General features: G+C 36.2%; 1 protein-coding gene across 1 annotated transcript in view; it reads right to left on the reverse strand.

Annotated features, from left to right (window-relative positions):
• Positions 1 to 3,795: 3,795 nt before the first annotated feature.
• LOC106881138 (integrator complex subunit 2) overlaps positions 3,796 to 18,477 on the reverse strand; it is a 31,479-nt gene continuing 16,797 nt past the window's right edge. The window contains exons 16-23 of the mRNA XM_014931412.3: positions 18,260 to 18,470; positions 16,590 to 16,718; positions 13,345 to 13,627; positions 10,696 to 10,806; positions 9,882 to 9,989; positions 7,346 to 7,451; positions 5,314 to 5,481; positions 3,796 to 4,349 (exon numbers count right to left, since the gene is read on the reverse strand). Of these exons, the coding sequence (XP_014786898.1) occupies positions 4,180 to 4,349; positions 5,314 to 5,481; positions 7,346 to 7,451; positions 9,882 to 9,989; positions 10,696 to 10,806; positions 13,345 to 13,627; positions 16,590 to 16,718; positions 18,260 to 18,470 (1,286 nt within the window). The 3' untranslated portion in view covers positions 3,796 to 4,179. The remainder of the gene's footprint in view (positions 4,350 to 5,313; positions 5,482 to 7,345; positions 7,452 to 9,881; positions 9,990 to 10,695; positions 10,807 to 13,344; positions 13,628 to 16,589; positions 16,719 to 18,259; positions 18,471 to 18,477) is intronic.

The raw sequence follows: 18,477 nt of genomic DNA on the forward strand, positions 1-18,477 counted from the left end.
CATGAGTCTTGAAACTTGGTTAACAAAATGAAATTAACAGGAAATGTGAATGACAAGATGGAAAAAAGAAAGGAAGACAGTAAATAACACGCACAACACAGAATGCACCTTACATACACAACTACTACATAAAGTTATTTCTAGTAGACTAACAATAATTATTACACTGAACTGAACACTTCTCATTTAAGTTGCTCAATATCATCTCGTCTTCATAAACTACATTCACATTATGCCCCAGGGATTTTAAGCAATTTCACATGGATTCTTCACTTAAAACCTGCAGTGAGACAACTTAATAATAATGTAAACCAACCAACCAAAACCTTTAGCATTGGGCCAGCTCTGTGCCATATATCTGCTCATGTAGGAGGTCACTGGACTTAATCAATAGCAATGACATATGTGTGTGTGTGTGTTTGTATCTGTGTGTGTGTGTTTGTATCTGTGTGTATATGTTCTTTTCTACTCTAGGCACAAGGCCCAAAATCTTTGGGGACGGGGTCAGTTGATTAAATAAACCTCAGTATGCAACTGGTACTTAATTTATTGACCCTGAAAGGATGAAAAGCAAAGTCGACCTCGGCGGAATTTGAACTCAGAACATAAAGACATATGAAATACTGCTAAACATTTCACCCGGTGGGGTAACGTTTCTGCCAGCTCGTCACCTTAAATGTGTGTGTGTATATATTGAGAAAACAAAACAAAGTGAGTGTTTATTCATAGAAGTTAGTGCTCCGCAAGTGGTATGCTGTGGCACACTGGTGTGCCATGAGAGGATACTAGGTGTTCTACAGTGTAACCTAAATATAATTTTGCCTCCTATACTTTTACTTATATTTTTAGTTCAGATGTGCCGCCAAATTTTGTAAAGAATATAAGTGTACCACAAGTTAAAAAAAGGTTGCAGAGCACTGATATATAAGTAATCAAATATTTTATAAACAAACTTCACTTAAAAACCTGCAGTGAGAGAACTTAATAATAATGCTCACTGTTTATAAAACATCAAACAAATAAGACATTAAAAAAACTCCTACACTAATACATGTCTCCTAATACAATCCAAATGAACTTTTCTCTTGGCCATGTGTGTGTGTGTGTGTGTGTTTGTATATCTGTATACATTGAGAAAGCAATATAAAGTGAGTGTTTATTCATATAAGTCATCAAATATTGTGTAAATAAACTTAGTTTTGTTGTTGAACTTTCTGTGACCTACCCATGTGCAGAGTTTGCATTGCATGTATACACACACACACACAATGGGTTTCTTACAGTTTTCATCTAACTCACAAGGCTTTAGTCAGTCCAAAGCTATAGTAGAAGACACTTGGACAAGGTGCCATGCAGTGGGACTGAACCCTGAATCATGTGGTTGGGAAGCAAGCTTCTTATTACACAGCCATGCCTGTCTTTCCTTATACAAATGAGCAGATATTAATTTGAGTTTGAAAATACAAAACAAAAAGCAAAAGCTGTTACAAAATTTCATTTTGGGATTTGGTTTGCAAGATTCCTTATGCGAGTTCGTGTGTTGAAGTATATTCTGTGGTGTCTGGGGAGAGTCATTCTCTTTTAGTGCCTTACAATTTAACACACTCACCAGTAAAATTTCCACTTATTTCTTTTTCATTTCTCTAAAGTTTTCGTTGCGTCTTGCAACCTTTTGAATAGAGTCAAAACTATTGAAAAGGTTGCTAGACACAACAAAAATTTTAGAAAAATAAAAAATAAATAAGTGGAAATTTTACTGGTGAATGTGTTAAATTATAAGGCACTAAAAGAGAATGACTCTCCCCAGACACAACAGAATATGACAAAATTATCTTCAGTTAAAAATTATCTCAAAATCAATTAATCTTAATAAAAACACTTTTCTGTTCCTCTGTTCTCTTTTACATTCACATTGTACCATGATCTCATCTCTCTCTTTCCAGACAGGGGAACTATGTATTCACCTCTTCATCGGGACACCTGCTTTTGTCCTTCCATTATACTTTTTATCTCCCTCAATACTGTATCTCACTCATTGGCTGCTATTTTCAGCATGGTGGTGTCTCTTAAATACCCTAAATCATAATTTCAAATAATTATTGCCATTGAAGGTCTTTATATATATCTTTCTGTATAGTTCCTCAATAGTTACAATGGGATTTTGTTCCACCAAGATTTGCAGGACGTCCTTGTCAAGCTCTACAGATCTTCTAGAATGAGGCTAGTCTTCTAGGCTGTAGTTTCTGGAACCATCGTTGACACTGGTTTACGTTTATTGTCTGATCCCCATATACTGCATTAATATTCCTCACACTTTCTGTTGCGTTGTTGCCTTTATTGAACTCATAAAGCAAAATAAGCTGAATATATTCCTTTGTGACTTTCATTATAGCTTTGAAAAAATAGCTGTTAAAATCGAACTGCACTCTTCGAAATTTGCACTAAGAATAGCACAAGGTAAAATAACTACCTGCTTTTATAGCAAGTTGATGCAGGTAGTTTATCCCATCCCCCTCCAACTTTTAATTCATGCAATTGAAAAAAACGCATTATGGGATGATTCAATATATATATATATATATATATGTATATTTTTATGTGTGAGTGTCTTTGTGTTTGTACTTTGTGTCTCTCACTCAGTTGATTTCAAGCATCAGCTGCAAGAATGAAAATAGTGTTGAAAAATATAAATCCACTATGTGACCAGATTGACTTACAACCGGTCGGTTGGAACGGAACTGGAGTTGTAAGTTGAGGAGAAGGTGTACTGTCCATCATTCTTAGAATCATAATTGGATTTGATGCACAGTCAAGAAGGACAAAATGCATGCATATATGCAAGTTTAAATGAGTACAAGCATGTGGCATGTATGTGTAAGAGGATTATGGATTTTACATATACTTACTCCATTGCTGCTAAGGTACATGGTTGGTACAAATTTGAACATTTGCATATTGTGAAAGAAAATGACATTTTGTGTTGAATACCTTTACTACATTAATTTTATTGTCATACTTTTAATTTCAGTTTAATTATTTTTGACTTACACTTTGATCACAGATTTGGAATATATTGTATGCCCAACCTACACAGACATACATATAAATATATATGTATATACGAGGTGGTGAGCTGGCAGAATTGTTAGCATAATGGGCATGCTTTATGTCTTTACATTCTGAGTTCAAATTCCACTGAGGTCGACTTTTCTCTTCATCCTTTCGAGGTTGATAAAATAAGTACCAGTTGAGCACTAGGGTCAATGGAATCGACTTACTCTACCCCCAAATTGCTGGCCATGCACCAAAATTTGAAACCAATATATATATGTATACGCACACATGGATGTATAACATGCATATTGGAGATCTTTCTTACCTTAAAAATATATACACTTTATTGCTTAACAAATGATATAGCTTGATAAGCCAGAAACTTATTTGACATCATCGGATCTAATTAAATTTTTATATTAGTTAATCTTTAAAAATGCAATACTTTGGTTTAAATATTATATTTAATTCATTTAGAGAGAATATTTATAAAGAGCTGTTTAGAAGCTCTCCGTATGAAAACTAAAGCAAAATGGTAAATACTGATTTACGACTTATGCAAAAGACTACAAATTTATGTAACTTGATACTTTAGTATGTTGACTCCAGAAGGATGAAAAGAAAAGTTGACCATGTCAGGATTTGAATGGAGTATATTACTAGACAATTGTTGTGTACATGATTACATAAAAGATAATTAAATAGACCTCCTACAAGACAGTAACAGCAACAACAGCAAACTCTCACTTCATCATCCCTCCATATTTATTTCAAATAATCAATGAGGAAATTAAAATAATTTGTTAAGAAGTCAGTGAATGGACAGGATAAAAATGATCTGTTGTATAACCAAAGAGGAACATGTGAAGAAATGGCATGTATCCAAAAGAGTACATGGAAAGGGCTAATGTGTCATGAAATGATCCTGTCAGTGGGCAATGGTCAAAATGAAGTGGGTTTTGTATGCTTGACTGAAAGGTATGATGTATGAATGATGATTAGTGAAAAGAGAGTGGTTTGGTATGCAAGCAGTGGTTGAGGAAGAAATGATTATGAGATGTAAGAAATGAGGAAATGATTTGCTTCGTTATCTACAAGATCATAACTGGTATCAAAATGCACAATTCAGTAAATATTTCGCATCACGACAGCTTTCTGAACTATTTCTGAGAATGTGGAGCGCACAATTTGGTTTAGTTTAAAGTATTGTCCAGACAAAGTTCCTTTGACAAATGTTGTAACTTTTCTGATGTTTGCATCAGAGTGATCAAACGAGTCTTTGTTATTGATAAAAGCTAAAAAGAAAGAAGAGAAAAGAAAATTAAGACATGAGAAATACTGATGAGAATTTATTTTCTCTATTTTGATAAAAAGGAAAAAAAAAGATGACTTGAATTTACAAATCAGCACAGAAATTTTTGACTATCAGATGAATAAGGATATGACTGTATCTGAGACACAGGTGAATAATTGATTAAACAAACACTGTTGAGACATCTAAACATATTGACTTGCTAATAAAGAATCATTTTAAAATCTTTATCTCTCAAATCTATTCCTTCAGACAAGCACAAAATATTTATCAGCATAAAACTGCTTTATCAATTGCTAGACAAGACTCAAAAAGACTCATCTTCTGTATAAAATGTCAGTGTCTCAGACTGCATCGACTTTTTCCATCTCCCACCAATGGAGGAGTTTCTACATATTGCTTGACTTGCTAAAAGTAGTAGCCAAATCTCTCTCAAATTACAACCTACCAACTTAGACAAAGGCACATTGGACAATGTAGTCCTGAGTACACAGTGCCTGGGACAAAGATGTGATATTCACAGCTTGAACACCTTTGATGATAATTCTGGTTATTCAGGGCTCCTCAACAACAACAACAGCAACAACAACAACAACTTTACCCAGAACTACAACAGACATCATCAAAACTTCTGATCAATGACACATTGGATAGCACAACAGACGCAACATGTTTTCAATGTCACACTGCACACCACATGGTCAACTCTGGTGCAACAGTGACAAACTGTGGTGCTACACAACTCAGACACAGCAGAGCTAACGTACAAGATTTATAAGTTGCTCGTCACTGTTTAAGTAGCAACTCTTGTTTCAAAGATTGTCTGCATGAAGAAAACAGGCTGAGAACTAGTGAACAACAAAACCATCAAAAAACAACAACAACAACAAAATAATTTGCATTTAAAACCTTCAGGTGTTCTACAATGTTAAAAGTTGGATGCATACCTGTTTGCATGACGTTGCTGGTTGAGCTGAGGGTTGCAATACAAACACGTCCTATTTGCATGAGTAAGCTGGTAACGTCTTCACACAATGGTGGAAATGCTTGACATATCAACAGTAATGACGGAACAGTTTTGATAAGAAACTCAGCACGCTCGTGAGCTGAAAAGGCTGAAAAATTAAAATAAGAAAATCTGAATGTGTGCGTGTGCGTGTGTGCAGTTGACATTAAGAGCAATTGTACAAACAAGTAGAATAAAAAAATCCCTTGACAAAGAGGTAAGAGCCAGCAACAGGAAGAACATCCTATTTTAAATATTTCCTTGTCCAACCAATGGTAGTATGGAAAAATAGATGCTAAATGAATGAACAAATGATTATATCTATCTATCTATCTATCTAAATTTATATATATATATATATATATATATATATATATATATATATATAGGGGTCAGCATGAGTTGCTTCACCAACATACTGAAAATTTAGAAATAGCAGTCAAAGAACTACTGATTCTAAACTACAATTTTTTCTCTAACGGATTGTAGTTTAGAATCAGTAGTTCTTTGACTGCTATTTCTAAATTTTCAGTATGTTGGTGAAGCAACTCATGCTGACCCCTATATATTTATGATTATAAATGGTTTTACCGATAAAGGTTTTTTTCATACTGAACTACTTGGCATAATTGTTAATTACTAATTTTATTACTAATTGGCAATTCCCTGCCCTATATCTGTAAATTTATATATATATATATATATATATATATATATATATATATATATATATATATATATATGTATATATATAGTCCACTCTGCAGGGTGTTAGGAAGGGCATCTGGCCATAAAAACTGTGCCAAAACAGACAGAAATCTCCTATCAAACTGTCCAGCCCATGTCAGCATGGAAGGCAAATGTTAAATGATGATGATGATGATATATATATTAGGCAATGAGCATCCTATGAATGCAAATAGTCACAAAGTAGTGTTAGTTTACCCTCTCTTGGACAAACTGCTTTCCTAGGATGATGAGTTCCAGCCACCTGAACTCCTGTTTTTATGGTGCTATCACTAACCTTTGCCCCTTCTATCAGATGAAATAGTTCTGTTAAAACATGCTTTTGGGATATCAAACGACAGTGTCTACCTTCATAACGAATCAAACAAAGGCTACTCAGTTGAACCCAGAGAATAATAAGCTAAGGATGTATATTAAGGTTGTGGCCCACAGAGCCTGTATCCTCGGCAAAGAGATCTGAAGGTGTTGGGGAGTGACTTTTGTCTGGAATAGAGATTCATCTGAGAAGCATCTGAACACCTTCCATCTTTGCACTCTGGATATCAAATGGACTGACTGGGTCATCAACAAAGATGTTCTGGACTGTGCTCAGACCCCAGCCTCTTCGATCAACTCCAATAATGATGTCTCCACTGGATGAACCACATACACTCCATGTCAGATGGAAGGATCTAGAAAGGCTTGCTGTAGTGGAACTTGCCACTGACAGCAACAGAGCACAAAGGCAACTATACCTTAATTCCAAAGATTAAAGATGTCGGCAAGCAAGACGCAATATATTAAGAAATAAATTGTTCACTCTATGAGCTATGAAAAGTTGGGGAATGAACAAATAAATGAACGAATTAACGCACGCGCGCGCGCACACACACACACACACACACTGCATATTTTCCTGATAAGATGTGCCAGGTGTTCAGTAACTTCAGTATTCAATATCTGAAAGGGGGTTCTAAATTACTTAGCAAACATAATAAAACCAAATGTAAACAGATCAATAAATAAAGACAAAATTTACTGATCAATAAGAAACATGCGTAGTGAAATAAAAAGAATTGAAAGCAGGCAATCAAAAATGCTCCGTTATTTAACCAATCCATCAGCAGTGAAGTCACAAGACACATTTTAGGTTATATGACTAATAGCTTGATTTAAAAAGAAACATGTCATACATATTGTGCAAGTTAAAAAGAAGGAAGACAATGATTAAAATCCTGCAGACTCACCTCCCAGCACCGTAAACATAATGTTGATGATAACCCGAGCTATGTTCATTGCTTTAGGCAAAGCATATTGAAGGCATAAATAACTGGCCAGCTCAATAGCAAACATCTTGAAGAGAAAGAAACACTTTTATTAACAAAGAGAAGTAAAGGAGATTCAGATAAAAGACAAGGAATAGAGAACAGTAAAGACATAGATTAAAGTAAATATATTCCAAAGAGTATCAACCATGAAATCCATTCTTCTTCATCTTCTGTCTACTTTGTTGATTGATTATATAATTTTCATGTTCCCTAAAATAAGAATATCTACCATGTGCTGTAATGTGGTAGCTTCTGCACAGCTGAACTTATAGTTTAAAGTTCTGTCCTGACACCACGTCAAAACCATCTTCTCTCCTTTTCCAACAAGGGTGGCCATGTAACTCCTCTACAGCAAAACACCTGTTCCTATCCTTCTATCATATTTTTGACGCTTGAGAGCTAGCATAAGCCACCTCCCTCAATACTATACCCTCCCTTCAATCAAGGGATCTTGTCTTGTAAGTTACTTGACAACTTCATTAGTACCAGTGACACAAAAAAAGCACCCAGCACACTCTGCAAAGTGATTGGTGCTACAAAGGGCATTTAGCTGTAGAAGCCATGTCAAAATAGACATTGGAATTAACACAATCCTCTGACTAGGTTGTTGTACAGGGTGTCCACAAAGTCTGGGTACATGAGGATTAACGCATACTTTAAGAAATTATTTCTTCTTATATTTTATTGTTTACGTTATGATTTTATTTACTCCATGTACCCAGTCTTTGTGGACACCCTGTATAAGGAATCATACCTAGGCTCATGTGGTTGTGAAGTGGACTTGTTAAACACAGCTTTGCCGATATCAATCATTCCAATTTAAGGTTGTTCACCTTACTGCTATCTAGGAGACGTTACAGGTGTATTCAGTTGGGGGAGAGGGAGAGAAAGAGATAAAACAAGGAAAGAGAAAGTAAGTAAAAAAAGAACAAGAAGAATAAGAAAAACAGCTAAATGTTACTTTCACAATTGATTCTTGTAATGGACATCGGACCACTGTCATGTTGGAGCACTACCCTCAAGCATTTAGTCAACTAAATCTATACCAGTGTTTGCTTTTAAGTTTATTACTTGCTTCATTGTTTTCTTTTTCTGAACTGCTAAGTTACAGGAATATAAACAAACCATCATAGACAAACACAAAGATACATGTACAGACACACACACACACACACACACACATATATGCAAATAAATACGTATATGTATGTATATATACATATATACATATATATGCAGATGAATACATATATATTTATATGCAAATATATATATATGGAAATAAATACATATATATATGTGTATATGAATGTGTGTGTGTGTATTTATTTGCATTATATATATATATATATATATATATATATATATATATGCAAATGAATACATATATGTATATATATATATATATGCATATAAATACATATATAAATATGCATCTATATCTATATGCATACATACATACATATACATAAATACATATATATAAATATGCATATATATCTATATACATACATACACATATATATGCACATGCCAATGTTATCTATTATTGTAATATAATTAATGTGTTTGTTGTTGCTTCTGCGTATTTCAGATGCAGTACACCCTTCCTTTCACATGCGTGGAAGGAACTTAAACGAAATGGATTCCATTCAAAGAATACGGCTGACCTCTCATACTCAAAACTTGGGATAGGATTAGAATTAAAATCAATGCTAGAGAGATAAGATAAGCATCCAAGGACAGAACCACTCTATGCCAGTATAATCATTGCTTCCATTCATGAAATCTCTTGACTCAAAATTGGTAGCTATTATAGCAGAACTCTTCAAGATGAGTTACATAAGCTATCAGTAAAAGTAAATAGTAAAGGTGAAATTTCTCAACGAATATAAATAATGAATTATGAATAGAATTTAATCGTATGAGAAAACGTAAGCCAATGAGGAAACCTTTGTGTTGTTGCTTGACTTGCTAGAAACAGCAGCATGCTTTTTTGAAATCACACCCTATCAAGCCAACCACCCCCTAAAAAAGGACACATGGATAATGTCTTACTAGATACACTGCGTCAAAAAACATAAACAAGATGAGAGGATCATGACTGGAATTGACCTGGGGTTAAACAACAATTACAATAAAACATACGAAAAGAAAATTGTAAAAAATGGTTTCTAATTTAGTTACAAGGCCAGCAATTTTGAGGTGAAAGGAATAGTTGATACCATCAACCACAGAATTTAACTGGTACCTTACTTTATTGACCCTGAAAGGATAAAAGGTAAAGTTGGCCAGAGTGGGACTTGAACCCAACTCGGAACATAAAGTATCAGAAGAAATATCGCAAAGCATTTACTCTGGTTCTCTAACGATTCTGCCAGTGCAGGGCCTTATATTCACCATATATTGTTGAAGAAAATTATAATAGCAACAGGCAGATTGCAAGTCAACTTACTTGTTTTTCCATCTGAGGTTGGCTGAGAAGTTCTGGAATGAAATCAAAGCATATGTGCATTGATGGTATACCTGCCACTGTAATGGGTAACAGTTCACTTGGGTAACCCTGCAAAAGAAATTTGTATATTATTTTTTTTATCTTTTAGTGAAGAAAGAAAGCAGTACTCACACAATCCTCTACAGAGCTTCTAAGACTGGTAGAAGAAAGGTATCCACAAATTAGAGATCTAGCTTGAATGCTTACAACAGAGCACTACTTCCTTAAGAACCTTTGCTCTTTATGGAGTGTAAGCTACTGATGGATTATAGGCCATGGAAGGAGCATAGGCTACCGATGGAGCAGAGATTGTCAATGAAGCACAGGCCATCAATGGAGCAGAGGCCATTGATAGAGCTGAGGCCATCGATGGAGCAGAGGCCATTGGTCAAGCATAGGCTATCGATGGCTTTTCTCTGCTGTTCTCAACTCTGGGCTGTCTTTTCTGCTTCTCTCCAGTTGGACTCTGTTTTTTCAACCTTGGGGGCCTTGCATCTTCCTTTGTTTATTTTAAAATGACATGAAAGGTGTGAGAGGCCAGGTCTGGCTGCTTTAAACATTAAACAGGCAGTATATTTGTGTTGGATCTGACCAGTTTAAATGCTAAAGGGTTAAAAAAATACGTTTGTTAAATGGGTCCAAATCAGTAAAGAGTAGCATTGATTGGAAAGTGAAATATTTGTATCTATCATTTCAAAGATTTAATACGATGTAGTTGAGAAATGCTTTTTGGATGCAGAGTTTTGAGAACAAACAGAGAAACAGATGTGTTTACCTGAAAATGTACAAGTTTGGCTAGATTAGGATCTGCAATGTACATCTGGTGAAGAAAACTGCAAATCAAACACTGCACTTCTCGTAGATTTGATAGCAAACTGGTTTCTTTCTGAAAATATTAAATGAATGAATGAAGGAATGATTGATTAATTGATAGACAGCCAGACAGGTAGATAGAGACACACACACACACACAAGGTCAGTGGAAAGGGGTCTTGTTTCATCAGGACAATTCTCCAGCATACAAGTCCTTGGTTTCAATGGCTACTGTGCATAACTATGGTTTTGAACTGGGTGATCACCCACCCTATTCACCTGATTTGGCCCCCGCCTGACTATCATCTGTACCCCAACATAATAAAAAACACTTGGCTGGGAACCAGTATCACAGAGATGACGACATCATACCTGCTGTTGATGACTTTTTCTTGACTAACAGAAAGAAAGTGTCTTCACATGGGATCCAAGCACTGCAACACCGATGAAAGAAGTGTATGGACTACTAGGGGAAATATAGAAATAATACATTTCTAAATCTCTCAGAGAGATTTATGCAGTAGTGATACGATGAAGTAGTTGTATGCTGTCAGCTTAATGTGACAGTCCCCTGAAGGGAATAATACTACTGTAATAATACTACAGAGCAGTCTGGAGACTGATGACGAGCAAAGACTCAGAAACATGTCACTGGATGCAGGCTTAGCTGGGGGAGGTGCTTGTCTCCCTCTTGTAAACATAAGGACACAGGAAATGTGTCAAGGCCGACAGGAAGTGGTGCAGCTTTCTAGGTCTAAACAACAGTAGTATTATTCCCTTCAGGGGACTGTCACATTAAGTTGACAGCATACAACTACTTTAGGGGGAATATGTTGAAAAATAAATCTCATTTGGTCACAATCCATGAGAATATCTTGGTCGGCCTGTGGACTTGTTAGCCGTCCCTTGCACATGCACGTGTATGTGTGTGTAAGTATGTATGTGTTTGTGTGAGCGTGTGTCTTGGTGTCACTTTGCCTTGACTTCATGTGATGGTTGTGAATGAATGTCACAGTCATGCAAACAGTGTCCCTTGTTTCCAATCTTCTGCGAAAACAGGTGAGGCCATGATGGAAAAATATTACCTTGCTTGGAAACAAATCAGGATTGGTGACAGGAAGAGCATCCAGCCATAGAAAGATCTGCCTAAACAAATTCTGTCCAACCCAAGCAAGCATGGAAAAGTGTACATTAAATGACGATGATGATGGTGTTATATGAACTAATCACAAGATAATTAGATCATTTGACTGTAGAACAAGAAATATTTAGATAACATGTGATTTCTAAATGAGGCATGACATTTCAGGTAAGTAGAAGACTGAACTTAACACTTACATAGCAATTCACTACTTTTTTTTTTTTAAATTGTAAAATAATAAAGTTAATTCTTCTTAAATGCAGAGCTTCCCTCGGTGATTGACATTCTTATGCAATTAACCAAATTTGGATAATTGGTGATAAATTATGAGATTTCAATATATAATTAGTTGTAAGGTGTTGTGTCGAGGCTAAATTTGTGTAGATTATATAATCAAACAAAACTAAAAGTAATTTTCTATTTATTCACAGTATGTTTCATTTAAACCTAATATAATCTTACTCTTTTACTTGTTTCAGTCATTTGACTGCAGCCATGCTGGAGCACCGCCTTTAGTCGAGCAAATCGACCCCAGGACTTATTCTTTGTAAGCCTAGTACTTATTCTATCGGTCTCTTTTGCTGAACCGCTAAGTTATGGGGACGTAAACACACCAGCATTGGTTGTCAAGCGATGTCGGGAGGACAAACACAAACACACACATATATATATATATATATATATGATGGGCTTCTTTCAGTTTCTGTCTACCAAATCCACTCACAAGGCTTTGGTTGGCCCGAGGCTATAGTAGAAGACACTTGCCCAAGGTGCCACGCAGTGGGACTGAGCCCGGAACCATGTGGTTGGTAAGCAAGCTACTTTATTTCATTAACGATTTGCCATGAAGAAAGGAATGAATACAAGGTATTAGCGAAGTTTGTATGCAGAGGTGTGTGGGAAAAAACTTATCCATATGGTGTGTGCGTATACACACAGACACACACACATATATATATACACTGTTAGAGTTGTATGACTGAGATAGAAATTGTCCAAATAAATGCATACAGTTCTTAAGACCAATGCTTGACAAAAAGCTTGCACTGTTTCAGCTGCAAAAATCTTCTAGTATTGCTCATTTCACTAAAATCCATTTGGATAAGCATTTGTGTAAACTTGAAAACAAGTACATTTCATTTCATAAGCTTCTTTTTCATTGGTTGAGATATGAAAAGATTCCCTGAGGTGCATTAACCTTAGTTAATGATAGCTCTAGTTGGGCTCCGACTCTGAACACAGACTAGTAATACATATATTATACAGAATATTTTAAACTAAAAAATAAAAACATTCCTTTTTTAATATAAAATTGAGCTAGGGGCTGGATCTAGCTTGCAGGCCCTATGTTTGATACTCTTGGCTTAGACTACGGAAAAAGACAAGGGTAGCCATAACTGGAACCCTTTTAACTATTGTTCTGCTCAATCAGATCAGAGAAAGGATTAAACAACCTCAACACGAGCTTACCATTTCATCTGGTTGTCTAAGGCAACATTCCAATAAGATCTGCACTACTGCACTTTCTTGTGCAGATGTCAAAGCATTTTTCAGTTCTTTTCTTTCTTGCTCTAAAGAAACTGAAGTTTTATCTTGCAATTTTTCCTTGTCTTTTTTGTCCTGATCTTGAGCATTGTTGAAACCAGGGTTCTCAAAGAGAGGATGCGAAGCTATATGACTGGATAGAAACACCCGGCATGCCTGTATGTAAGCTTCAAGAACCCGTAACACAATCTCCAATACAGGGGGACATCTGAAAAGAAAAAAAAAACAAAAAAAAAAACAAAAAACAAATATTAGATATCTATCTTGTTTTTAAGAAATACTTTAAGGAATTTGGAAACTCCTTTTGGTTTATGTAATGTTCTCTTTTTGTCCCTTTCTTTTAATAATTTAGGATCTGCAGAACTTACTAATAACAAAGTTATTTTAGCAGCTATTTTGAGCTAAATGGTGACCTCCCTAGTGCCAGTTTCTGAATGATTTGTCAACAATGTCACCATCTGCAGTTCAACAATTTTTTGAAGAAGTACAGAATGTAAACATTTGCAAAGGCACTCATATGTACACAGGCTTTGTACAGTTTCCCAAATTTTGTCTACTAAATTCACCTACAAGGCATTGGGCACTCCAGAGCTATAAGATACTTGCCCAAGGTACTGTTCAGTGGGACTGAACTTGAAACATGGCTGTGTAGTGAAGTACTTAACCACAAAGCCATACCAGCACATGGCTGTATGGTTAAGAAGTATATACATTTAATTAATTCTTTCTAATTTTGGCACAAGATCAATACTTTCAGGGGAAAGGATATGTCATTATATCTACCCTAGTACTTGACTGGCACTTTATTTTATCAATCCTGGAAGGATGAAAGGCAAAATTGACCTTGCTGGAATTTGAACTCACAATGAAAAGAGCTGGACTGAGCATATTATCTGATGCACTAACAATTCAGCTAGTTCACTGCCTTATGCTTTATTAATGAAAATTTCATTAATTTACTTTTATACATGTTTACAATTAGAAAAACAACCTTAATGAAAATAAATACCTTAGAATGGAACTTTTTAACAGAGGAGTCACTTTTCACAACTTAAGAAATCTCAAACAGTTCTAAATAGAATGAAAATATTGATCTCTAATACAGAAATAATGCCTCAAGTTTGGACAGGGTTATAGCCAATTATTTTCCAACCCAAATTCCTGACTAGTACTTAATTTTATCAATCCTGGAAGAATGAAAGATAAACTCAACTACAGCTGGATGTAAACTAAGAATGTAAGTTATCTGTAAAAATATTGACAAAAATGTTAATCACTTATGATTTAAATATTCTATATTCTAGATAACATTTATAATCACCAACTACATGATGATTCGACTCAGATACTGGATAATTATGCCTCATTAGAAGAGCTTTGTGACACAGCCAAAACATTTGAAAAAAAACAAAATAAAACCTCCAACATAATTACAATGAAAACAGAGATGTTCTTTCAGAATGATGTCAAGGCTTCATAAGATTAAGAGATATCAAAGTTTTACATAATCATAAGATATTGGGCAAAGTTGACCTTGGCAAGACTTTAACTCAAGAGTGCAGAAAGTTGGAACAAACACTGCAAAGTATTCTTTCCAATGTCCTAACAAATCTACTGATTTGTCTGATTTGCAACCTTGCAAACTTACCCACACACGAGTCCGTCCCTGACAAGTCTCTCTCTTCCCTGCAGCTCATCTCCCTACCCCCCCCTTTCCCTCCACCCATGTTCACTCACTGCATTCTCTTCTCCACCATCCCCCCTTCTCCTTTTGCACTCTTGCAAACTTACTTGCCCACTCACCCTAACCCAATCCTCAGTCAGTATCACTTCACTTCACTTTATATACCTTTCCCTGTAACTTGAGTATGCACCCCAACACATCTTCACCCTCTTCTCTCGCTCTACTCTCAACCTCTCCTTTCCCAAATGAGGCCACCATGTACCTCCCCTACTGCAAGACACCTATTTCTGTCCCACTCACAAGGTTTTATCTGGCCTGGGGCTCTAAGCAGAAAATACTTGCCTAAGGTGCCACACCGTGGGACTGAACCTGAGATGGTTGGGAAGCAAGCTTCTTAACCATGCAGCAATACCTCCGCCTACCTTTATAGGTTTATAATATATTATTATATAATCAGTGGAAGATGTATGCAACCTGACTGATTTCTGATTCCTTATCGGAGTATCTGAACAAAGCTTCACACATATTACTTTACTATGTACAGGCATGTACATCACAACTTCCCATCTTTTTATCTTATAACTCAGACATTTCGTGCTTATAAAAAACCCAACCCACACCTGTTGTTACATAATCATTAAATGTATTGACCTCTTGTGACATGAATGTGTGTAATTCATTCAGAAGGACAGTTAAAACGTCATCTGGCTCAGATAGAAAGTACAATTTTACATTTAAGATTAAAAGTATCCATTGCTGTTTACGTTAGCTCTTGTAATTCTGTCAGAGATTTACAAAACAGTCAGGCTATTGAACTGGTCTAGGCTGTTTATCATATCGCTTTGCTTATCTTGTTCAGTTCATATCTTGTTTCTAGACATAGCTTGCTATGTCTCACTCTCATGGTGTCTTGGTAGGGGCACGCTGTACTGTAGGTGTAAAGACTAAGATTTTTGTAGAGGAGAAGAAGAAAAATCAGAGTTGTGAAGTTCATGCCTATCCTATGACATCAATTACACCACTGTTGGAACTGTATTTGATTATATGAGGGGGTGTTGAAAAGTTCCTAGCTTTCAGTAAAAGAAAATAGGGGAGGATCAGTTAATTATTTTATTCAACATGTTCCCTTTCAGATTCATACACTTATTGCAGTGGTCCTTCAGTTTCTCTAAGCCCTGTAAAATGAACTTGGAAAGTTGGGGGATCCAACCAGTCCTTTCACAAAACCTTTAAAGCCAGGAACTTTTCACACACACATGCACACACACACGCATACACTAGTAAATATCAACTTCTTATGTTAGTATGTATAATTAGTATATATAAGTCTGCAGATGTAAATTAAAAGCCAAGTCTCCACATCACATTCTTCACACCCCTATTCTCAGTGATACCATAAACATGAGATCCATACAAGCATAGAAAGGTGTAATGTTAAAATGATGATGATGATGATGATATTCCGCATAACAAAGAGCTAACTTACCTAAATACTCGGTTATCACACTGAAGAACAACTAGGGGATCGACAGTGATGTCGTTCTCTGATACAGGGACAGCAGATTTGACACCGTTATGATTGATTCTGAGAGCGTTGACTGTCATGAGACGTAACCTGAAAGAAAACAAAGCAAAAGGTAAAATGACAAAAAGAAGAAGAAAAAAATGAAATAACCAGAAGTAACAAAAGATAAGTTAAAGAAGTGACCATGTCAGAGGTAATAAGGTCAAAGTTGATGTCAGAGGTGATGAGGTCAGAGATGATGGCAGCAGCGGTGATGAGGTCGAGTCTAGGACATTTACACCTTCATGCACAATAACCCACCAAGGACAACAGACAATGATTTAAAAATTCTTAATATATTGGAGAGGGGGTAATTAACCAAGAGGGTAGTTGTCATCAGGGGTAATTGTCCTGATATGGATAAGGTCAGAGATGATGATGTTAAATTATGTGCTTTATTCAGGAACAAACTGCAATTGCTGTAGTAAGATTTGAACTCATGTCTACATAGTAATCCAGCACATGAAGTTCAAATCCCACCAAGTTCAAATTTACCTTTCATCCTTTCAAGGTCAATAAAAGAGTCTCAATTCAAGGCAGTGGATTAGTTGCGAAAGATGCCCTGCAGCATCTGTTCTGGCTCTTTTAGCATTCCATAATCTGTGAGTTATCCTCAGAATGGAGATCTGATCTGAATGCATGCAGGTTACCAGATGGTGGTATTGAAAACAAAAGATGGATTAAGCTTACCACTTAAAACAAATAGACTGTATTTGTTTCATATTTGTACAGTCTATCCAATGGACTTCAGTACAGTTTCTGTCAACACAGTTTAACTCACAAGGCTTGAGTTAACCTAAGGCTATGGTACAAAAATACTTGCTTCAGATGCTTCACAGTGGAATCAAACCCCAAAACAATACGACTGAGAAGAAAACATTTTACTCCACGGCCAGGTTTGTGTTCATAGTTTAATGAAAGATACAAATTCGTTGTTGTTGGCACTCTGTCGCTTACAACGTTGAGGGTTCCAGTTGATCCGATCAACGGAACAGCCTGCTCGTGAAATTAACGTGCAAGTGGATGAGCACTCCACAGACACGTGTACCCTTAACGTAGTTCTTGGGGATATTCAGAGTGACACAGATTGTGACAAGGCTGACCCTTTGAATTACAGGCACAACAGAAACAAGAAGAAAGAGTGAGAGAAAGTTGTGGTGAAAGAGTACAGCAGGGTTCGCCACCATCCCTTGCCAGAGCCTTGTGGAGCTTTTAGGTGTTTTCGCTCAATAAACACTCACAACGCCCGGTCTGGGAATCGAAACCGCGACCCTATGACCGCGAGTCCGCTGCCTTAAACACTGGGCCATTGTGCCTCCACGATACTAATTCACACAGTATGAAATTCATTTGACACTTTCGCATTTAAACCATCCGTATCTGATCCAAATATTCTACATGTTTTATGTTGAAACAAGTTAGATTTGGCCTCTCACACCTGCCCTACAATGTCATTCTAAAAATAAGCAATCACATCATTAAGAGGTTATGAGATAATGCATGATAAATAAAAACAATGTGAATAAATAAGCATTGTATTTGAGAGAGTAATCTGAATGCTAAAGGGTTGAAGAAATAAGTGAAACAATTACCTTCGAGGCATAAGACCATGTAACCGGAACCAAATTTTCTTGATTAGATCTTGGACTCGACGTGGAACTGAAGCATTCAGAATGGAAGGTAAAGCAGCCACCACACAGTCAGCATACACAAGTAAATCCCGAGCAGGAATTAACAGTAAGCTGTCCAGAAGCTGGAAAATGGCCAACGGACATTGTTGCTTCTTAGCAACATCATCAACAGCTGTTGG

Source organism: Octopus bimaculoides, chromosome 6 (genome assembly GCF_046866305.1).
Source record: "Octopus bimaculoides isolate indiv1 chromosome 6, ASM4686630v1, whole genome shotgun sequence".
NCBI lineage: Eukaryota > Metazoa > Mollusca > Cephalopoda > Octopoda > Octopodidae > Octopus > Octopus bimaculoides.